Raw genomic sequence first — 23691 nt, forward strand, 5'->3', positions numbered from 1 at the left:
CTCTCTCATTCACACACACACGCACACACACACACACACACACACACACACACACTCACTCTCTCTTTCTTTCTCTCTTCCACAATCCCTCTTTCTCTTTCTGTCTGTCTCTCTCCCATAATTTGCACCATGAACTACACACACTAGTTTGCATTTGATGGCATTATGTCGTTGTTTGGGAAGTACATGCTCAGCCAAAAAGATTAAACCTGTTTCTCCCACATGTGTCATTTGTGACAGGCATGTTATCTACCCTTACTTTCTTCACACTTGCATTATACCTGCATGTCCCGGCAGACGACACAGATATCGGTGCATTTTACATAGAACAATCGGGCTAGAAAAATGTTTTTTATTAACAGAACTGCATCTCTTTGTAATCCACTTGCATCATCTGTTAAAAAAGCACAAAAATGTTAACTCCCTCAAGAATCCAAGAAGATATCCAAATTTAAAAAATGAAAATCGATTTTGACCAATGAATTGAATATAAAATATATCCTGAATAAGTTATGTAGACCCAATAAAATAAGTGTGGACAAATACTGATGGGGCTTCACGGCCTACTGCATTGTCCCAAACAAACTAAACTAAATTAAGCTAAACTAGAAAGAGAGAGAGTAGCAAATGAAAAGACGACTGATCACACGTACAGGGGAAGGGCATGGTGACATGTCAATCTTCTCCCTCTTGGTATTTTTTTCCATTTTATTTCCTCCTGTGTTTGTGTCCCGAAAATATTATGCATAATGAGGACAACATCAGGTTGAGGAAAATGTGTGTTATGGGGTTCATAGTCATTTTGAACATTTCATTTTCACTAGTGAAAAAGTCAGATAAAGCTTAGCTTTAAATTGCACAAGAGCAATTTCACATAGATTATCTTTATACAAAAAATGTCATTTCCAGATTGTTCTGAAAGTGTGTGCAAACATATCATTCACTCCAGATAGATAAAGGGAAATGTCAGGTGTGGAATTGGAAGGCAATAACCCGGTTTAGCCCCGTATTTTGTGAGATTCATCGTCGCACTGAGTGAACCTCAAACTGTCGTTCTTCTTTCAGTGTGTGACGTCATTTCCACGGGGTTAATTCGGGACAAGGTCTTTTTTCGTGAGGAAAAGAGTGCAGACACAAGACAAAAGCGGCCCTGAACATGCAAACTTAACCGGAAGTTAAACCTATTTTCATTTTCCCACAACCAATACTTCCTCTCAAAGCAAAAGATCTACTTCCAGTCGTGCATCAGCGTGAAGCTAGAAAATTGTTTTAGAGGTAAGACACTCAGCAGTTTGACGACAAAGATATAGTTTGTTACACGCCATGAATAATCAGGGACAAATATGTTCATAAAATAAATGGAATGGGTAATGTTGTTGCTTCAATGTTTGTGATGCAACTCGAAATACGACGAAGGTCATAGAACCTGTTTAGCAGCAGACGATTTTAGTGAGTTCCCATTGCTTTTTTCATCTGGTGAATTTGTCAGTTGCCACTGCAGCACAATATTGAGTACTTGATATATTGTGCTGTAGTGGCAACTGAAAAACGAAGTGCATCAGTATCATTGATCAGGTCGTTATAATTAACTGTTATTTGAATGAAAATGTCTTTATTTTTTGTACTTGTGTTTGCACGTTTTTAAATATCATTGGTCCTCTTTCTAGTTTCAATAGTGTGTGTTTTGTGGTGGTGGGAGGGGAGATATGACTTTATGAGTGTATCCACAGCACACCAATGTGAATGATTATCATATACTGTCATTTCAGGTGTCATCCATAATGTCAGCTCTACTCCGATCAGCATTCAGGCCTCAAGTGATTCTCAAAGATCTGCCATGGAGTCACAGCATGTCGTCACCGTTTCGTTGCACTGTAAAACAGTTGCATTCTTTGGCACCCGTCTTGACAGTTGTGTCACAGAAAAGCTCCAATCAGTCTTTAATAGCCTGCTCCTCGAATTCTGTTTCACAAAAAACATCACTGCTGAACAATAGCAGATCCTTGCTAAAGGTTGATCTTCACAGCAGACTTTACTGTGGAAAAGATGTGTTTTCCAGGAGTTTCGGTACTTCTTCACAGAGGGCTGCTAAAGAACTGAGCGACAAAGGTGATGTGGTGTACAAAGGTGCGATATCAGGAATGATAAAGGGTGTCAAACTATTTTCCCTCTCAACAAGCGCTATGGGACTGTGCCTTCAGCCAATGGTTTTATTCAGCAACCAGGAGATGCCTACAGGACTCAAATTTGCATTCGGAGGAATCATCAACTTCTTTGTTTTCGTCAACCCCTTCATCATTCACTACATCGCGAAGAAGTACGTCACAGAAATGCGCTGGAACAAAAGTAGTGGGGTCTTCACTGCTGTGACGTACACTTTTTTCCTTCAACGCAGAGAGCTTCAGTTCACAGCGGATCACGTCATAGTCCCTGACATTCCTGGCATGTTCACCTTCCTGGAGGCCAAGGGAACGCCTCTGTTCTTGGACCCACAGGGCTTCCAGGATAACGAGGCGTACGTTCACCTGATGGGCTTTGACAAGCCTCTGGACTGGGAGCTTCCTCCCCCTGCCCAACAACCCAAAAAGGAAGAGCCGCAGAAAGGATAATGAATGATGTGATTGGGGGGAAGGGAGGGAGAGAGAGTGGGGGAGGGGGCAGATAATGGGTTGCGGGGAGGGGTGAGAAAGTGGGGGAGGGGGCAGATGGTGGGTTGGGGGGAGAGTCGGGAAGGGGGAAGATGGTGGGTTGGGGGAGGGGTATTAGATCGAGAGTAGGGGAGGGGGCTGATGATGGGTTTGGGGAGGGGAAAAATAGTGGAGTGGAAGGAGTGAGGAAGATGGTGGGGAATGAGGAAGAGGGTGTGGTGAGGATGGGAGCGCCAGGGCTCTTTCTGTGCGTGTTTTTTTTCTTCTCTCAAACTGTTGCAGTTTATTCATAACTGTGTGTTCATGAAAGCGTTCTGTTTGTTGCAGTGCTGCAGCTCTGTCATACTTCATGTTATTTAAGTTTCCTTTATATATTATTGCAAGGAAGCAAAGGCATACTACATGTACACTGTAATACAATTATGCTTAAACTTTAGCTGTATGAGTGTTAACAGGAGCTCTTGTGGTTGCAAGCATAGGTCTATGAATATATATGTTAGAGTCATGCAACTTCTATGTTTTCACAACAACAAATGTTTTGTGCTTCTACAATACAATACAGGTGTTCCAATGCATACACAAATTAAGAAGTTCATTTATGCCTGTAGTGTACAGTACATGTGTCAAGGGTGTGCTATTTCTTGATATATTGAGTGCATGTGTGGGGTTGTATACTTGTGACTGTGGCGAACCTGACCAGTAAACAACAGTTGTAAGCAAAGACATATGTGGAAATCTATTTTATTTATTGCATGGATTTTTTCATGTCAGGCACATACCTATATAATATGAACCATCATCCTGTCTGTATACTCTCATCTTGACTGTACGTATTTCATCTCCTTTTTGAATACAGTGGAACCCCCCTTTTAAGACCCCCCCCCCCCCCCCCCCTCCCATTCAAGACTCCCTCCCTATAAGACCTGATTTTTTCAAATTTTCTGTTCATATTCATAACCTTTGTAAATTCACCTCCATTTTCAGACTCCCTCCTTTTTAAGACATGATTTTCTCAGATTTTTGGAGGTCGTAATAAGAGTTCCACTGTAAGACAATCATAATAACAGTATGCTGCCAATGTGTCAAGTGTTTTCTCACTTACCGCCGCGGGTTAGGGGGAAGAATTTACCCGATGCTCCCCAGCATGTCTAAGAGGCGACAAACGGATTCTGTTTCTCCTTTTACCCTTGTTAAGTGTTTCTTGTATAGAATATAGTCAATGTTTGTAAAGATTTTAGTCAAGCAGTATGTAAGAAATGTTAAGTCCTTTGTACTGGAAACTTGCATTCTCCCAGTAAGGTCATATATATTGTACTACGTTGCAAGCCCCTGGAGCAATTTTTTGATTAGTGCTTTTGTGAACAAGAAACAATTAACAAGTGGCTCTATCCCATCTCCCCCCTTTCCCCGTCGCGATATAACCTTGAACGGTTCAAAACGACATTAAACACCAAATAAAGAAAGTTTTCTCACTCCAGACAGATCTCTGCATAACTCAGTAGCTATACTGTGCAGTGGGTGCATGCACTCTACATAACTCAGTAGCTACCGTACTTTCCGGGTCATAAGGCGCGACTTTCTTCCTCGAGTTTCACCCCTGCGTCTTGTATAACCAAGCGCCTAATCCGTGTATGAAATAGCAAACAAGAAGGGCAAAGCCCATACGACTCACATGCTTTACACATTTTTCCTACCAAAATACATGTGACCTTGACCCAAGGTCAAGGTCATCCAAGGTCATGCAACACAAAGCTGTTAATTCAAGACATAGGAAGTACAATGGTGCTTATTGGCTCTTTCTACCATGAGATATGGTCACTTTTAGTGGTTCACTACCTTATTTTGGTCACATTTCATAAGGGTCAAAGTGACCTTGACCTTGATCATATGTGACCAAATGTGTCTCATGATGAAAGCATAACATGTGCCCCACATAATTTTTAAGTTTGAAACAGTTATCTTCCATAGTTCAGGGTCAAGGTCACTTCAAAATATGTATACAATCCAACTTTGAAGAGCTCCTGTGACCTTGACCTTGAAGCAAGGTAAACCAAACTGGTATCAAAAGATGGGGCTTACTTTGCCCTATATATCATATATAGGTGAGGTATTCAATCTCAAAAACTTCAGAGAAAATGGGAAAAATGTGAAAAATAGCTGTTTTTTAGGCAACATTTATGGCCCCTGCGACCTTGACCTTGAAGCAAGGTCAAGATGCTATGTATGTTTTTTGGGGCCTTGTCATCATACACCATCTTGCCAAATTTGGTACTGATAGACTGAATAGTGTCCAAGAAATATCCAACGTTAAAGTTTTCCGGACGGACGGACGGACGGACGTCCGGACGGACGACTCGGGTGAGTACATAGACTCACTTTTGCTACGCATGTGAGTCAAAAATCAAAGAGACCGCCTGAGTACCAGTCAAACAACTTGTGATAATGCATGTTTCAGCTACTAGGTACTACCCTGGCCAAGTTTCCTCTCAAGACATCAAAGAGACCGCCCCAGAGGTTAAACTCGGTCACTGACCCCGGTGCAGTAAGTGTTTCCTCTCTCAGATCTATGACAGGGGAACCACCTTTCATAGCAAAAACTGGGTCATTGACCCCTGGGAAGAAGATCAGTGTCAACCCAGCTATCACAATGGACCTGCCTTTGATCTCGCCGCACACACAGAGCACACATATTTCCACTCTGTATTCTTCCTTTGATGTGCGGCTTATTTTCATTCTTCGACCGCTTGTTACCGGTATACTTTTTTAATTTTGGTGCGCCCTATCGCTGCGCCCAATGGAAAGACCCTTGCCTTGCTCTCTCTCTTTTACTTTCTCTCTTACATGAATGCATGCAGTTGCACACAATGCACACAAGGAAGGAATTATTCAAAAAAAGGTAATCAGGAATTCTGAGCAAAAGTCCAAACATAATTACATGTGTTACAACAAGGATTGCAACAATTAACAGTGTGAAAGAACACAGGTAACCTTTTGTTTACAATAAATGCACAGAAGCACCCTCAGACACACACAAATACTCTCCAACCAAATAATATCACAGAATCCATGATTTTTGTCTCCAAATTTTAGGTTGGGATTTTTGCACACATGCATCTACAAAAGAAATATCTGTACGCACAAAGGGCTATAGTTTCATTTACCCTTGCATAACTCATTTTTGTAAAAGTATTCAAAACATTTGTGACCCTCCACCACGAAATGAGTCGCATGTCACCTCGCGGGGTTCTGCGCTAGGCTTGATATAAGTCCGGAGAGTGTCTGGTAACAGTGTGAGGGTCACCTTAGTCACAGGCTTATAACTCAAACAGTTTTCGTTCTTTTCTAAAACGGTTTTCACCACTGGATAGAGCATATAAAACTCTTTAGGACAATGTAAAAATATGAAAATCAAGCAAAGGTGACATGCGACTCATTCCGTGGTGGAGGGTCACATTTGAGATTTTTCTCTTTTACTGCTCGCTGCAAGGGTCAGGGGGGAAAATACTGAAATCAAGAATACAAGATTGGATCAGAAATGCTGCCTCCATTGTGTTGATTATGCATGACTTCCTAAAAACAACAATAACATAGAAAAGAAGTTTTATCCACAGTTACATCGAATGTGTCTAATATTTCATTTGTTACAAAGTATGCATAGATCAATGTGATAATGAATAATTATTACAAATGAAGTTGCAGAAACCTTACTGGAAACATACACACGCAACATGTAGCTGCATAATTTGTCCAAAGCTTCATTTGCAATGAATATTTATGCATATAAACTATGGAAGTGTGTGTAGTTTCAAAGCTTCAGAAACGTCTGATAAAATGATAATTTTCCACGTTTTTACCCAAACATGACCCCACAGTGACCTTGAAATTCGACGAGGGTCAACCATATTTTGGGCATGTCTGGAGGTCATCAAACCCTACAAGTGTGTGAAGTTTAAAAGCTCCCCCTAGCTCATAACATGCGAGAAAACCTCAACATTAAATTTCTTGTTTACACACAGACAGACAGCTGTCCGGACGACTGAACTGTCCTCATTACTGAGACTCTCCTGGTGACTCGGGTGTATGAGTCAAAAACACACAGACACATGCAGGCATAAACAAAATTTCAGAATAACACAGTTTGATTAGAGAAGCATGATATTTCTGCCTAATTCAATTACTATTATCGCCGCAGAAGTTGAAAAGGATTGTCAACTCTTTCTTGCAGACTGGACAGTTGTCTTTCTTTTTCCCGTAGTTGTCTGTCTTTGTCCTGCAGTTGTTTGCGAAGCTGGTCTATCTCGGTGTCTTTGGACTCCAACGAATCTTGCAGGGTTTTAATTACCTGGAAAAGACATAAACAGAATGCTTTTATCCATGTGTCAAGAGCCGTATATATGTTCACATTATTATTTGAAATGTCCCTTAAAATCCACATATCTCCATATGTTTCTTGTGTGTGTATGTGTGAGTGTGTGTGTGTGAGCTTCTTTTGTGTGTGTGAGCTTCTTTTGTGTGTGTATATTCTTCATGTGTGTGTGTGTGTGTGCATACGTACGTGTGTGTGTGCAGTTTGCAGCTGAAAAAATTCAATGCTGAGAGACAGAGAGAGTATGGGTGTGGGGATGCATTCAGCCATGAGCTTGCAAGTGTATACATACATGCGTGCTTCAGGCATGGTACTCTTCCGCCGATCGGCGGAAATCCGCCGAAAACAAAAATAAAAAAAATTTAAAAAAATCCGCCCATTCACTTGAGATTATTATTTTTTCTTAGCTTGTTATCTTTCACTTATATCCCTCTCAGCTTCAAGGAGAGGGCACTAAATACATTTGAATTAGTAAAAAGTCATCAGCTTCAGGGGGCGTTGCCCCATGACCCCCACAAAGGGCGCTGCCCCTTGACCCCGCCAGGGGGCCTCTTGGACCCCCGGCTTTGTTTCAGCTGAAACTGCCATTCCTTCAGTACCATGCCTGGTGCTTGTAATAGAGAACTATTACCTGCTGAGGGGTCAAGAACAACTGACTGGTCAGCAGATCGTGTGTGGAAGGCCTGAGTGCTGGAACCTCATGCGTCAGTTGACTCACTGCCTCGGCCTGAAAACAGAATAATTAACCATGGAACAAAGCTCAAGAAATCGTTTACAATAACAGTTGTTGCTGTTAGACACTGGAGAATTCAGTACTAGGTAAATAGCTGTTCAATAGCGTGGGTCCCTTCAATGGCTCCAAATGCTATATGATGTTTCTTACCAGGTATCAACATGTGTGGGTTTTTATTTTTTACAGATCTAGCACAATTTAAAAATTGTTCTGACTTCATCTTTAGTTTTTTATCTTTCTCTCCGATGTGCATTGTTTACTGCACACACACACACACACACAGACACCTCTTCCTCCCTCTCTCTCTTTTTCTCTCATTCTCTCTCCAAACAGAAATTCAAGAGAAACAGCAAACACTATCCACTTACATTATGCAATCAACATACACCTATGTTACTGACCTGGTGAGTCCACTCCGCTGTGAACTGTTCAGGAAGTGTCCCTTGTCGTAAACCGTCGATGGTCTTCAGCCTCTCCATGTCTGTTCGGAACAGCCGACACATCTCAAACAGAATGACTCCCAGGCTGTACATGTCACACTGAAAAATAAGGGGCAAAAGACACAATGAACATAATCTGTGCAATGAGAAAAACATGAAGATCACCGCCAAAGCTGAAGTTGCAACTTATTGAAACCTTTCATTATTGACAAAATAAAACATTACAATAATTCAACGTTTTATGTTAAAACAAAAATGTTTTGTCAATAATGAAACGTTCCAATAACCTACAATTCTTGATTTTTGATTCTGAATTTTGGAACGTTAGCTGTCTATCTGTTTTTGGATTGAAGTTGCAACTTTTAGACGTCCAAAAAAAGGATGTTTAAAATTAAGTTTCGGAACAGGATTTTTAACAATTCTTAAGAAAATTACCAAGATGGGTCCCCCACGTACTGACTTCTGCATGCGGTTATGGCAAAACTGAATGTTTACTTTCATAAACTTAATACAATTTTTTGTCAGTTTGGCTTCATAGCCTTCCAGTAACAAATTAGAGATGCACAAAGACAACACATATCAACATAAAGATAAACAAAATCTTTCATTACCTGCAGATCTTTGAGAAAGATTTAAACAAAAAACAGCCTGCTACCATTACAAACATCTGCCACATAAACAAGCTCATATTTTCAAAATCCTTTTCCTGCAACCTGATAAACCTTCGTCTTTTACATCTCTCATATATATTTGTGTGATAACCTTTTAATCCAAAAGACTTCAGCAAATACGACAAATCTAACCTTGCTGTCATAAATAGTGCCTTTGATCTGCTCGGGAGCAGCGTAGGTCCTTGTCCCAACGCCATGTGTGTGGTCATCATGGTCAAAGGAAAAATCATCTGCAACAGGCATTGTGAGGGGTCTGAGTAAGATTTGAAGAAAAACACCCAATCCAGTGTGTAAAAAAAAACCACCAACAAAACAAAACAAAAAACCAAATCTTTCTCACACACACACAGGGGTGTACCTGAACCCGCACACACACACACAATTTTTCTCTCTCATTTCTATGAACATGATGCCCTTAAATGTCCATCCTTCCCACTGAAGGCTAACTCCTCCGAAGATAGAGTATGGCTGCCTACACATAAGAACAGCTGTACACATAATCTTCCAATTTGGATAAAAGATTCACCTTCTCTGTAAGAAGTGGCCACACAAGTGTTTAGCATTGGTATGCTAAAAAAAAACCACCCACACAATAATAACAACAATCCCCCGAAATCGGCGTATGCTGCCTAAATGGCGGGGCAAAAACGGTCATACACGTAAAAATCCACTCGTGCTAAAAACATGAGTGAACGTGGGAGTCTAAGCCCATGAACGCAGAAGAACAAGAAGAATAACAACAAAACACAACAATGTTCACAACAACAGAAACAACAACAACAACAACAACAAAAACAAAAACAAAGGCGTAACAATGCTGAACCCCTTGACCCTCCTGATTTTTCAGGCAAGTCAAACAATACAGTCTCTCTCTGTCTTTCTCTGTGTATCATTCAGTCAGTCAGTCTGTCTGTCTGTGTGTCTGTCTGTGTGTCCGTCAGTCAGTCAGTCAGTCTATCTGTCTGTGTGTGTGTCAGTCTGCCTGTCTGTGTGTGTGTCAGTCAGTCTGTCTGTCTGTGTGTGTGTGTGTCAGTCAGTCAGTCTGTCTGTCTGTGTGTGTGTGTGTGTGTGTGTCAGTCTGTCTGTGTGTCTGTCTGTCTGTCCGTCACATACCTGGTTCTGTAACAGGTGAGGGTGAGGGCAGCGTTTCTCCAGCATGCAGGATATGGTCCTTGGCCAGCCCAAAGTCTCCGATCTTCACGTGAGCTGCATCGCCTTGAAGGAAAATATTCCTGGGCTGGAAAAAATACACACGCAGAACCTCAACATTTAAAGGCTGATGATACATTCAGAGAAGATGACACAACAGTACTTTTGTGTGCAGTGGAACCCCCCCACCCCCTCCTCATTAAAGGCCTCTAAAAACCGGAGAAAATCGGGTCTTAAAAAGGGGGTAATTCTACACAGGTTATGAACAGAAAGTCTGAGAAAACAAGGTCTTACAAAGGAGGGAGTCTTAAAATGGGGGGGTGGGGGGGGGGGGGGGTGTCTTAAAAGGAGGTTCCACTGTATCAGTTTGTTTTTTGTTTTGTTTCTTTCATCTCTGCCAACAGTAAGTCTTTATGCTGCTTAACTTTTCTTCCGTTTTGGTTCAGTATTTCTTCAACATAAAGTCATTTTTACATGACACCGTCCGACTATGTGGTGCCATAAAAGATACTTTATTTGAGTTGAAATGTCTGCTAGCTTGGCAGTGCGTATTTCTTCAATCATCATAAAAAGGAGGGAATGTGCAATTTCCTTCAATTTTATGTCGTTGGTATTTAGTGTGTGTGTGTGTGTGTGTGTGTGTGTGTGTGTGTGTGTGTGTGTGTGTAACTGTATGTGTGAGTGTATGTGTGTGTGTAACCTGCACTTGTTTAGAAATTTTAGTTTTAGAATACTTTACCTTCAAATCTCTGTGGATCATGCCATGGGAATGGATATAGTCCACAGCCTGAAGAATCTGGTGGAACATACGCATGATGTCTGCAGAGGTTGCCAATAGCTCTGAAAAAGAAGAATGTATTCCTTGTTATAAATGGTTTTGTTGATGTTCACGAACACAGGTGCATGCACAAATACATGTGCGCATTTTTGTATGTATGCTTACACACAGACATACACACACACACACACACACTACATGTATACACAAACCTGCACTGATTCTTGCTGTTTAAAAATAAAACCAGAACAAATATGTTCCATATGGGTGAAAGGTAACAACAATAAAAAAGAAAGAAAGAAAAAGTTGAACACATGAAAGTAATGGGTCACTTAGACTCAATACAAATAAAAGGTATTGTGAAATAGTTTTAAATTTGATAGATTATTCTGCGTACACTTACCCAAATCGGACAGAAGCTTAGCATTTCTTCCAGACATCCAGTCTTGCAATGTTGAGGTGCACAATTCCATCTGAATGTAGAGAGTAATGGTGTTCTGAAACAGAAAAACACCTGTATCATAACGCTTTCCAAAATATCAGCATTGTTTGTCAGATGTGTGATTTTGAGAATTTTTTCTGATGATTATTCTTTCTTTCTTTATTTGGTGTTTAACGTCGTTTTCAACCACGAAGGTTATATCGCGACGGGGAAAGGGGGGGAGATGGGATAGAGCCACTTGTTAATTGTTTCTTGTTCACAAAAGCACTAATCAAAAAATTGCTCCAGGGGCTTGCAACGTAGTACAATATATTACCTTACTGGGAGAATGCAAGTTTCCAGTACAAAGGACTTAACATTTCATACAGCATGACTTCCCTTCTTTGTCTCTGTTAATCTAGGGAGAAAATATCCAGCGATATTTCTCCGTAGGCCTAAAGTTCGGCCATGACCTAGGAAAAATAACTTGCGCAGCCGCAGAAACAAGAAAATGGAAATCTTATGAAGCTGTCATCAACACGAACACAATGATTGCAGAAGCAAACTCTGTACCTACATGACCGAGACACAAGACTGATTATTTCACAGCTGCAAAGGGTAAGCTTACTCACGTCAGGTCTTCACTGACAAGCTAGGAACAGACGGAAAATTCCAAACAAAAGTAAATGACGTCAAAAGTCTCTTTCGCTTTGCGTGTAACTTTGTCATGACGTCTTTTTGTGACGACAGTATACGCGACAATTTGTTCGCTTCCGGTGTCATTTTAGACTGAAAAGCAACTCAAAAGAAGGAGCTAAGCCTGTGTCTTGAAACAGCTGAAACACTCTTTTGGATTGCCGTTTCAATGTTAACCAAAAAGTTAAAGAAAAAAAACAAGGTTCAGTTGCAAACTGACAGCAGATTGAGCATTTATTCCTGTTGATGAAGGTACGATTGAAGCTTTAGTCTCTCCGTCAACCAACAAGACTAGATTTGTAGCAGACGAAAAACAAAGTGTGCGTTTTTCCTGTCTTGTGAAGGCGATTATGTCGTTATAAGTTATCTGTACGTTGTGAAGACATTTCAAAACAAAATTTAGCTTTGATGCGTCACGGGATATAAGCTTATACGTTTTCATCCATGGAATTGTTTTTTTCGTCTCGGCAGGGTGACTGAATTCATGATGTCTTTTCCGGAACTGGACAAAACTGGCATTGCCAAGACTGAAACAAAATATAGTTCTACAACTTCTAGGCTTGGGTTGATTGCCCTTGGTGAATTTCCAATGATTTGTTTCCACATCCCATGACAAATTCTCTTTACTTTGGTCATGCCATATATACGTTACAGCTCCGTCCATCCATGGTATCGCGTGATATTTTGTCTCGACGGGGTGAAAGAATATAATGACGTCACTCTCGGCACGTCATCATATTCATTGACCCAGTCTCGACAAAATATCAGGCGATACCATGGATGGACGGAGCTGTAACTTATACTTACATACTGCTTGACTAAAATCTTTACAAACATTGACTATATTCTATACAAGAAACACTTAACAAGGGTAAAAGGAGAAACAGAATCCGTTAGTCGCCTCTTAAGACATGCTGGGGAGCATCGGGTAAATTCTTCCCCCTAACCCGCGGGGGGTTTCTGATGATTATGGAGGAACAAATACAGTGGTACCTGTGATGAAAGGACACCCTTGGGACCAGAAAAAAGTGTCCCTACAGTGAGGTGGCCTGTCATGACAGGTATATTTCGGTAAAGATACTAGACAAAGGGACCTCAGAATGTACGTGTCCTTTTAAGGCAGGTGTCCTCTCATCGGAGGGGCCACACATCCCAGGTACCACTGTACTCTGTTTCAGTTTTCTGCTGCCTTGCTGCTGGAAATGAAGCACCCTGGTGAAATTTAGTTAATATAACAAGATAATTCCTCCGAAAACGGCGTATGGCTGCTTAAATGGCGGGTAAAAAACGGTCATACACGTGGAATTCCACTCGTGCAAAAAACCCACGAGTGTACGTGGGAGTTTCAGCCCACGAACGCAGAAGAAGACAAGATAATGAAGCTGAAATGGTCCAGATTTGAAGCTAGTAGTGCATGGCCCTGTACAACAAATCAACTATACACATTGAGAATGTAACACATATTTCCAATGGTCTAAATTTCTGGTGTTTGCAGGACTTTAAATGAACATGTACACACACTTTTTTACCATTTTCCCCTTTATCAGACCCCCTTTAAGACTAGGCTAAAATCAAGAAAATAATAAGTCCTACGACAGTTAAATCGGAAAGATACTGGGTTGTTTTCACAACTGCTCAGTCAATCATAATTATGACTTTACCATCCCGTCAAAACTCGAACAAGGCACCCGACTAACTACAAGCCAGAACAGTAACATCAAATTTTCATGCATCCCCGACCGATGAAAATGCTGTCCCATGCTCTCGCCCAAAAAATACCATACAAAATTGCATTTCTTTCAAAATAACAAGCGTACTGGAAAAAAAGCCTCACCCTAAGCTGATAGTTGTAGTCAACGCTGCTACCATTATCAACAAGCATCAAGGACTTCTGAGGGCTGGATGCAGTGTCAAAACTGATGCTGCGTTGATATGACGGCGAGTGAGAGCTCTGCGATTTCATCTCACTTTCATCATCTACTCTCTCCTCATTCCCAACATTGTCCAAATACAAGGGGAGAGACCTCTGGTCTGGAAAGCTGACGTTCCGTCGGAAGAGTCTGTTTGGATCCCGCAAAGGAAACAACGGTTGTCCAGCTGCCATGCCCGACACTGACTGGCAGTCAGCAAACAAAATGGAGTCATTCTCAGTCACTTCACTGTCACCAATCTCTGAAATAAGCGGCTGGGTATCTGAGATGGAGTCGTCGTCTGTGATTGCACTGTCCCCAATCTCTGTAATCTGCACAGTACTGAAGAGTTTTGCAGAGAAAGCCATGCTGAAGGGCACACGACGTGGGGGAGGAACGCGTGCGTTCTGTTCACTCTCGCCATCAGACATTGCAAACTGGACGCTGTCGGATTTGGAGTGAGAACTGTTGCCGTTCACGTCATCTCGGGGACTTGTGAAATCTTCGTCTGAAGTGGAAGGACTGTCTCCATCCTCAGCTTCATCACCTGATGGCCCTGTTGATGTTACAGTTCCTGTAGATCAGAAAACGCAGTTTTGATTCAAACACGAGGTTCAGGGACGAAGCTTTAGCTGGATTCTTTTATTTTGCCTGATGTTAATTGTGCTGCTTCTGTTCTTCTTCTTCTTCTGCGTTCGTGGGCTGAAACTCCCACGTACACTACGTGTTTTTTGCACGAGTGGAATTTTACGTGTATGACCGTTTTTTACCCGCCATTTAGGCAGCCATACGCCGCTTTCGGGGAATCGTGCTGCTTCTGTCATAATGATGGAGTCCTATGCACAGTTTGGGCACCAGAACCCATCAAACAAATGGCACCAGAACCCATCAAACAAATGCCGTCAATTTAAATGTATGAACAAGCAATGGAATGTCAAAGATTCTTCAACACCCATTTTTCAGCAACAAAACTTTACTTTTATCACTGTAAATCATGAACAAGAAGGGCAAAGCCCATACGACTCACATGCTTGACCTTGACCTTTACATAACCTAGCAATGACATCATACACTAAGAACCGCTTTACACATTTTTCCTACCAAAATACATGTGACCTTGACCCAAGGTCAAGGTCATCCAAGGTCATGCAACACAAAGCTGTTAATTCAAGACATAGGAAGTACAATGGTGCTTATTGGCTCTTTCTACCATGAGATATGGTCACTTTTAGTGGTTCACTACCTTATTTTGGTCACATTTCATAAGGGTCAAAGTGACCTTGACCTTGATCATATGTGACCAAATGTGTCTCATGATGAAAGCATAACATGTGCCCCACATAATTTTTAAGTTTGAAACAGTTATCTTCCATAGTTCAGGGTCAAGGTCACTTCAAAATATGTATACAATCCAACTTTGAAGAGCTCCTGTGACCTTGACCTTGAAGCAAGGTAAACCAAACTGGTATCAAAAGATGGGGCTTACTTTGCCCTATATATCATATATAGGTGAGGTATTCAATCTCAAAAACTTCAGAGAAAATGGGGAAAATAGCTGTTTTTTAGACAACATTTATGGCCCCTGCGACCTTGACCTTAAAGCAAGGTCAAGATGCTATGTATGTTTTTTGGGGCCTTGTCATCATACACCATCTTGCCAAATTTGGTACTGATAAACTGAATAGTGTCCAAGAAATATCCAACGTTAAAGTTTTCCGGCCGGCCGGACGGACGGACGACTCGGGTGAGTACATAGACTCACTTTTGCTTCGCATGTGAGTCAAAAATGACTGTCAAGTTATGAACATGAACATTAACTGTGTTATACACAAGCATGCTGTGTAAGGTTGTACACGTACATAGGTATGTACTTCAACGTAAAAAAGAAAAGGCACGAATTTTGACCTGGTGAGCTAGGCCTATCGTACTCCATCCAAGCAGCGTTGTAGCCCACAATGTGAGTGTGGGACAGCTTGTATGTACTTCAACGTAAAAAAGAAAAGGCACGAATTTTGACCTGGTGAGCTAGGCCTATCGTACTCCATCCACGCAGCGTTGTAGCCCACAATGTGAGTGTGGGACAGCTTGGCTAGCGCTTTCACCTCTCTCAGCAACTGCAACAGAACAAAAATACTTCTCAGTTCTTTGTATGCTTCAAATAATTTACATGTCTAAAAACGTTTTCTTATCCCGAAGTGGGAGTGAATGGCAAAAATGGAGGGGGCATGGTGTGGTGTGCCTTGTTTGTATTTACAGATGTGGCACAACTGTCTGTGTCATACACACCTGAGAGATGGTAATGTATGCTATCACAAGTGGATCATCTTCTTCTTCTTCTTCTTCGTCGTTCGCTCAGACAGGTGGATCATCTTAGAAGTACCATTTGCTCCTCATTGTCTATGTCGACCAGTTGCTTCCTTTTATTTAAGAAACCGACTAAATCATTGCACAAAAAAAACCCTTCAAACCGGATAAATTCTGGGTAGGGAAATCCTTTTTGGCGAAATGACGTCAGAGCCCCCCATTGATTGGTCGGTGCGTTTCGGTGTTAGGAGAGCGAACATTAAGTGGTTCATAGCCAATGGTTTATATTTACTTGTGGATAATCCACTTCTGATGCAATGTAATTGAAATGTTCACAGCTTTGTATCTTGCAACAGTTTCTCAGGCTTGGCAAGAAGCAGCAGTACAAAGAGCTTGCCAGTACACTTTATACATGTACACTTCAAAGAAAATATCGTAGGACATTACCCTCAAGAGTGACTCCATGTTCTTTTGACGGAATCTGATTTTCTTCACTGCGTAAACTCTCCCATCCAAATGATTCTGTGCCTGATAAAAAACAAAGAGGAACACAAATTTCAGCACAAGCAAATTGCTGGCAAATATATTTTAAATATGGTAAGCTTTTTTTTAAATATGGTATGCTACATAAGAGACAAGAGAATTGAAACACAGTCACATTTTACTATTATTACTGGCTGAGAGACAATGACAATGACAAATTCTTTATTTACGAGGGAAGTGGCATAAGCAAACAGGTGCTTTTTTACATCCAGCCCTCGCCCATGGGAGGGTTTAATCTAATGATAATACGTTTTAAAAATGTTGGAATATCAATTAAAGAAGTAATAAAAACAAACAATGAACAAGCTAAAAAAACTAAAAAAAATATACATACAAGCGAACATGACATATTATTGTCAAAGGCATAGTGAAAACTGTATCAATCAAGCAAAAACGTGTGCAACTTCGAGGGAAGAAAAATTCCGTGAACTGAAGAATCAATGGAACAACTACGTTGCAAATAATAACAATGTAGCATCGTTACATAAGTCATGTTATGAAATTAATTAAGAGAGAGAGAGAGAGAGAGAGAGAGAGAGAGAGAGAGAGAGAGAGAGAGAGAGAGAGAGAGAGAGACAGAGACAGAGACAGAGACAGAGACAGAGAAAGCGACAGTGAGGGGGGGAGAGAGAGACAGAAACGATCACACACACACACATACAAAGTGCGCAAATAATAAAAAAAACTTGTCTTCATTCTCTTTCATCCACTCCCCTGTATACCACACCAACCTCCACCCTCCAGTCTATTTCTCGTTCTTTCAACACTCTCTCACACCTGATACACAGATCCATATCCCCCTTTTCCTAGCTTCCTGTGTTCCTGGAATTCATTCCTGTAGCGTGAAGTCTGGGAGCTGATAACATCCTCAGAACTTGATATGCGCTCTATCCTGTTTTCCAGACGAGAGAACAGACAAATGACGACTTAAAAGTCCAAAAAGAAAACACAAACTTCAATCAAATTTGAAAAGAGAACAAATGACTCTGAAGATAAAGCGATATACTTGTACAATGTACAAATAGTTCTACCTGTCTTGGAAATTCAAGTAAATATAGAATTTATGAAAAAATGTCATCTGATCTACTGGAGAATTTAGAAATAGAAAAAATATATAATCATGGTTACAAAAATCCTTGCAATAATGCGAACAAGGCAGATTCTCACCTGACATTTGGTAGAGAAGGTAGTGCAAGTATGCTGCCATCCTGCAAAAGCAAATGTCAAAGATTCGGATATATATATCTTAGACTAAACAATGATTTTATGCATATGAAGTTATGTTTTCTCTCCCAGGTCACTTACAAAGATGAAAAGTCATTTCGGATCACCTTCAGCATTCGTTTCCCGCACTGACCTAATTCTACAAACGACAAGCATTACGCGGTGGAATTTCGATTTTTGTGCACACAGACATACATCCAACAGACAAACACCTGTTAATGTTTTAACATCCCTAAACAAGCAATTGCCAAAGTCCAACCTTGTTAATTTCTCGCATGGCTTTCTGCATAATGTTCTGGAACAGCATGCGATGCTCTTGCCTCAAGCCCCTCATCTCATCCATGAAGCTCAGTGGAGATATGATCTTCAGCTTCGACAGCTGGTCACATATCACTGAAACATAAACATTGTCAAAATAATATGAGTCGCATTCCCTTATAAATTCAATATTTGTAAATCTAGTTTCTAAAGCACATTTGGAAGGCCTTATTATGCATTGACTTCCACCATTGCTCAAATTCCTGTCATTACTGTTGTACATCACATGTACTTCATACCCAAAATTAGAATATATACATTTCTTTCCAGTTTTGTCATTTTTAATTAATACTGTATTTTGCTTTGAAGGGTCCAAAAAACGTCTCGAGTCGGGAGGAAAAAATGAGGTCTGCCGGGGAATTGGAAACATTAAAAAAATGTCTTGACATAACAGTGGTACATGAAGTAACAAACCTTTGAAGAGCTGTTCAGCCTTGGCGGGGTCCCTGACGTAACTGTGACAGATCTGTTCCAGGATGGAAGTCATCAGCAGATGAGGTGGAACGCCGCGAGGAACCGCTGCTGCTGCTGCCGCTGTCTTCTGCACTGCCGCCTGGACTGGGGGATCCAGTGCCTCAACATCTGACCCTGTGCAAATACAAACAGTTAGTCTAAGTTAAGGATTCTTTTTTTTCACTGTTTCATTCAAAACAAATACTAAAAAAATCTGTTGAGCAGCTTTCAGCCATAAAAAAAAAGAACAAAAAGGCATGAGGTCCAATACTACACACACACACACACACATGTTATTGTTATGAAACAGTGTACTGATAAATCTGTCAGAATACATACTATCAAATGTTCTTATTGGTTGAGGCATCCGCATTTTGAAGTCTGCTTTGGTCTGGGGGCGTCTCTTGTGTCCCATTGTGTCGTTCGGAACGGGGTTCATGATTACTCAATGCATGAAGAAGGAATCCTTAGCATCTTCCATCTTCCTTTTTTGAACGAACCTAAAATAAATGATAGATTCAAAGACATCAGAAACACGGAGTATCTTAATTGATGTTCAGATAAAACAATCAATCAATCAATCAATCAATATGAGGCTTATATCACGCGTATTCCGTGGGTACAGTTCTCAGCGCAGGGATTTATTTTTTTATATTTTTAAATTTTTTTAAATTTTTATGTAAATTATATCGCGCACATATTCAAGGCGCAGGGATTTATTTATGCTGTGTGAGATGGAATGTTTTGACACAATACATCACGCATTCACATCGGCCAGCAGATCGCAGCCATTTCGGCGCATATCCTACTTTTCGCGGCCTATTATTCCAAGTCACACGGGTATTTTGGTGGACATTTTTATCTATGCCTATACAATTTTGCCAGGAAAGACCCTTTTGTCAATCGTGGGATCTTTAACGTGCACACCCCAATGTAGTGTACAGATAAAACAAGCATCAGTATTAGTTCAGTTCAGTAAAAGTAACATCGATCTTTCATCATAAGACCAAACTTAAGTGATGTTGCACATCCAGTTGATAAATTAATGAACATCAAGTAACATGAATGAATGGTTTGCAGGCACACAAATAATAAACTATGTACGACGAGCATGTAGTGCATAAGACGCTTGCCTCCCATTCCCAAGCGGAAGGTTGTGGGTTCAACTCCCAGCTGAGCCTGGTGGGTAATTAAAGTGTCGAGATTTTTTCGATCTCCCAGTCCCAGGTCAATTTACGTGCAGATCAAGCATGTATCCCCCGAAAGCAGCGTATGCATGGCTGCCTATAAATGGCAGGGTAAAAACGGTCATACAGTGATCGATACACCATGGGAGTTTCAGTCCATGAACAAAGAAGAAGATGAACTGTATCACACCGAAAAAAATAGATGAACCTACTCGAGTGGCACTACATGCAGGTTAGCTATAGCCTTCAGATAACCTGTACCTTAATACATGTCTTACTGTGTGTAATCAGTTTAAAAGCAGGCGAAAGATTTAGTTATGCTATCGGCCATGATGTGAGAAGTTGACAGCTGTTGCCAGTGTGACCAAAACAGAAAGTGAAACATGTGCCACACTCAACTGTTGGATAAACAGTTGTCTCCTAGCTAGTCAGATCTTTGATTGTTCCAATCTCAGTGTTTTCAGTGCACACGGGAAATTTCGCAAGCTATATATATATCTTTACTTTAATTTTAAAAGACACATGTAAAAAAAAAACACTTGGTTAACCAACAAGCTGTCACTCATATGAACACAATCGCTGTGAAAGCCTGTCATTGTTATGATTGTATCAGCAAAGAGAAACAACACTTTCTTGCCAATCTTGGTAACTGCAGATTGAGATTGCGATCAAATTATGAATGATGCAATTGATCAAATCACCGTTCAGAAATGACAGCACAGTAAGTCTTCAGCGTTATTGTGGTCTCCATAGATGAATGACACTACCCGAAAACAAATAACAGTGACAACATCGGTTGATCGGCTGCGAACATTCTGGAGAACTAAGCGGACGTCGTTCTACTACAACGTTTTCGGATGCGGTCTTGTCCTTCTGTGGAAGTGACCTCCCTCGAGCTGATATCAAACAGGAGTGCTTTCCCTTGCACCGTCAGAGCGAACAAGTGCTCTCGGTTCTCATTGGAACCAAAGATCTTCTAGCGAAGCCTAGAAGATCTTTGTTGGAACTGCATAATTCCGAGCAAGAAGTTGTTGGTTGGTGTGTGTGTGTGTGTGTGTGTATGTGTGTGCGCGTGCGTGCGTGCTTTCAAGTTCGTGCGCCGTACTGCGTGCGTGCATGCGGATTGTGTGTGTGTGTCAGTTACATGTATTTGGTATTTTTACCCATTAGTTTCAATGTGGCTGCTGTATACTCTGAAGAATGAGGTATTTAAAGAGGCATCCTTCAGTCGTGTGTCTGTCATGGATTTCGCACGCATGTTCAAAGTTGCTGTTACTACAATTTTACTCGGAGTTAAATTTTGTGGAGTAAAAACTTCGTGGCGGGAGTAATTTGTTCGTTCCTTCTTTTCTGGTACGACAGGTGTACGCGGACTGAGTAAAAATTTCGTAACGAGATGTTTTACTCCGGAGTAAATTCTTCGTTGAGTAAATTCTTCGTTGAGTAAATTTTTCGCAGTTACACCGGTTCAGTCACTTGCGTTGGGGGAGGGAGTGGAAAGGGGCGTGTGTGCTTTATTGTCTGTCCGCCGCCTGTCTTACTCGGAAGAGAGAGAGAGAGAGAGAGAGAGAGAGAGAGAGAGAGAGAGAGAGAGAGAGAGAGAGAGAGAGAGAGACGCAAGTCGGGTTTTTTACCCGTTTATAAAAGCAAAATATATGACTGCCGGTCGTCTCAGTAATGTTTAAATTACCATACCCGTGCTGTAAACCATTTATATATATATATATATATATGTTCGTGTAATTGACATTTGTTTTAAATGTATTCCTTCAAACAAAAACTGATTGTATTACTACCCTTCATAGGTTTTGCCTCGCCTGTTTATTTTTTCTCCAACCTTAATAAGATTTACAACTTCCCGTGTGTAAGAATCAGACAGCAGAGACGATGTCTGTGTGTCTGGGCACAACCGATAACGTCCGTCAGGTCATGGTGCTCGGTGAGTTTCCGTTATCACCACTTTGTTTCCCACCCAAGCACCACTCCCCCTCCAATTAATTCTTCACAGCGGGAGCCTGCAGCGTCTTCCCCGGGCGTGCCACAAAAAAAACCTTGTTCAGGCACTCCTTTCTTTCACCGATAAGCCACAGCAGAACCCCCTGTTTAAGACCCCCAAATTAAGACTTCCCCCATTTTAAGACCTTGCCTTTTCAGATTTTCTGTTCATAACCAATCTACCCCTCTTTTTGAGGCTCGCTCTTTTTTAAGACCTGATTTTCTCAGATTGTTGGAGGTCCCACTGTAATCAGCTTCTCTGTGCACACAACTACAGCGTCGCTCATCTTTTGCATACTTTCTTCTGCGAATATCTCCAGTCTCCCTGACCCTCCCTTTGTCAATTGTGTAGCCCGACTTATCTTTTGCATACTTTCTTGTGCGAATATCTCCAGTCTCCCTCCCTTTGTCAATTGTGTAGCCCGACTTATCTTTTGCATACTTTCTTGTGCGAATATCTCCAGTCTCCCTCCCTTTGTCAATTGTGTAGCCCAACTTATCTTTTGCATACTTTCTTGTGCGAATATCTCCAGTCTCCCCCCCTTTGTCAATTGTGTAGCCCAACTTATCTTTTGCATGCTTTCTTGTGCGAATATCTCCAGTCTCCCCTCCCTTTGTCAATTGTGTAGCCCAACTTATCTTTTGCATACTTTCTTGTGCGAATATCTCCAGTCTCCCTCCCTTTGTCAATTGTGTAGCCCGACTTATCTTTTGCATACTCCCTTTGTCAATTGTGTAGCCCAACTTATCTTTTGCATACTTTCTTCAGCGAAAATCTCTAGTCTCCCTCCCGGCTTTGTCGATTGTGTAGCCCAACTTATCTCTTGCATACGTTCTTCTGCGAATATAACATAGTTTCTTTTCAGAATGTACCCCAAGACACTCTCGCTTTGTACGTAAAGTGTGCAGCAAAACTTTCAACATGGTTTCTTTTCAGCCGGAATATCCCTAGCCTACCTCCCCGGCTTTGTCAATTATACAGCCAATTATCTTCTTAGATGGGTCTGTTCGGTGCAGTCAGTTTTGTTTTTGTGTTGTTTTGTTTTAAGTTTTAATTTCCTTGCTTGTCTTCGAAATCGTCTTCCGGTACATCAGAGAAAGCAAATTAACAAAAAGAGAGGTGGAGAGAGAGAGAGAGAGAGAGAGAGAGAGAGAGAGAGAGAGAGACAAAGACAGAGAGAGAGACAGATACAGATACAGAGAAAGAGAGGGGAGAGAGAGAGAGAGAGAGAGAGAGAGAGAGAGAGAGAGAGAGAGAGAGAGAGAGAGAGAGAGAGAGAGAGAGAGAGAGAGAGAGAGAGAGTCCATTACAAAAGGTCGACCATCCGCACTTTACATATCAAAAAAGAATGATCATGAGTTGGTTTAGCGGCTGCCATGATTGTCTTCGTTTATTGTTTGTCAACACACAAAATTAGCTTATAAATCTATTCAGTATCCCACCACCCCAACCTCCATCCCCAGGAGTCTCTCATCGAAGTTTATCGTTGTGACGAAGTCTTCTTATCGAAAGTAAAGGTGCATACTGCAGCACTGATCGAGTTGTTGGCTGCAATGCTAACCTCCACTATCTTATCGGCGTCGAGTGAGAGACAGCTAGACACCCCTTATCCACTTTTCGACACCCTCAACTGACCTCCCACCCCGTCTGTCTCGGTTTCGCATTCCTTCCTACCTTCAACCCCACCCCAATCCCCACTCCTTCCAACCGGCGTCCCATCCCCCCTCCCCCCCCCACCCCCCTCCTCCCCCATAACTATTCAACCAACCAAATTTGCTCTTCTGTCCAGGTTTTTGACTGCATGTGCAGTCCCCGGCAAAAGAAACGCAACTCATTAGCGCCCACTGTTGCGAG

At 41.4% G+C, this 23691-nt stretch overlaps 2 protein-coding genes across 2 annotated transcripts; one reads left to right on the forward strand and one right to left on the reverse strand.

The window, feature by feature from the left end:
* The first annotated feature begins 231 nt into the window (after positions 1 to 231).
* LOC138960888 (transmembrane protein 70 homolog, mitochondrial-like) lies at positions 232 to 2660 on the forward strand. Its single transcript, XM_070332527.1, has 2 exons — positions 232 to 1275; positions 1770 to 2660. Exon 2 carries the CDS (start codon positions 1782 to 1784, stop codon positions 2607 to 2609), a length of 828 nt encoding a protein of 275 aa, XP_070188628.1. The 5' UTR covers positions 232 to 1275; positions 1770 to 1781; the 3' UTR covers positions 2610 to 2660.
* A 3851-nt stretch (positions 2661 to 6511) lies between these two features.
* Positions 6512 to 20713, reverse strand: LOC138960899 (eukaryotic translation initiation factor 2-alpha kinase 1-like). The gene is made up of 16 exons (XM_070332536.1): positions 20543 to 20713; positions 18994 to 19154; positions 18616 to 18789; positions 18143 to 18276; positions 17827 to 17867; positions 17437 to 17551; positions 16564 to 16644; positions 15830 to 15926; positions 13737 to 14386; positions 11189 to 11282; positions 10747 to 10847; positions 9972 to 10095; positions 8991 to 9088; positions 8149 to 8286; positions 7646 to 7741; positions 6512 to 6990 (listed from the first exon to the last, which is right to left on the reverse strand). Exons 2-16 carry the CDS (start codon positions 19091 to 19093, stop codon positions 6829 to 6831), a joined length of 2205 nt encoding a protein of 734 aa, XP_070188637.1. The 5' UTR covers positions 19094 to 19154; positions 20543 to 20713; the 3' UTR covers positions 6512 to 6828.
* Between the last annotated feature and the right edge of the window lie 2978 nt (positions 20714 to 23691).

Source organism: Littorina saxatilis, linkage group LG1, assembly GCF_037325665.1.
Source record: "Littorina saxatilis isolate snail1 linkage group LG1, US_GU_Lsax_2.0, whole genome shotgun sequence".
Taxonomy (NCBI): domain Eukaryota; kingdom Metazoa; phylum Mollusca; class Gastropoda; order Littorinimorpha; family Littorinidae; genus Littorina; species Littorina saxatilis.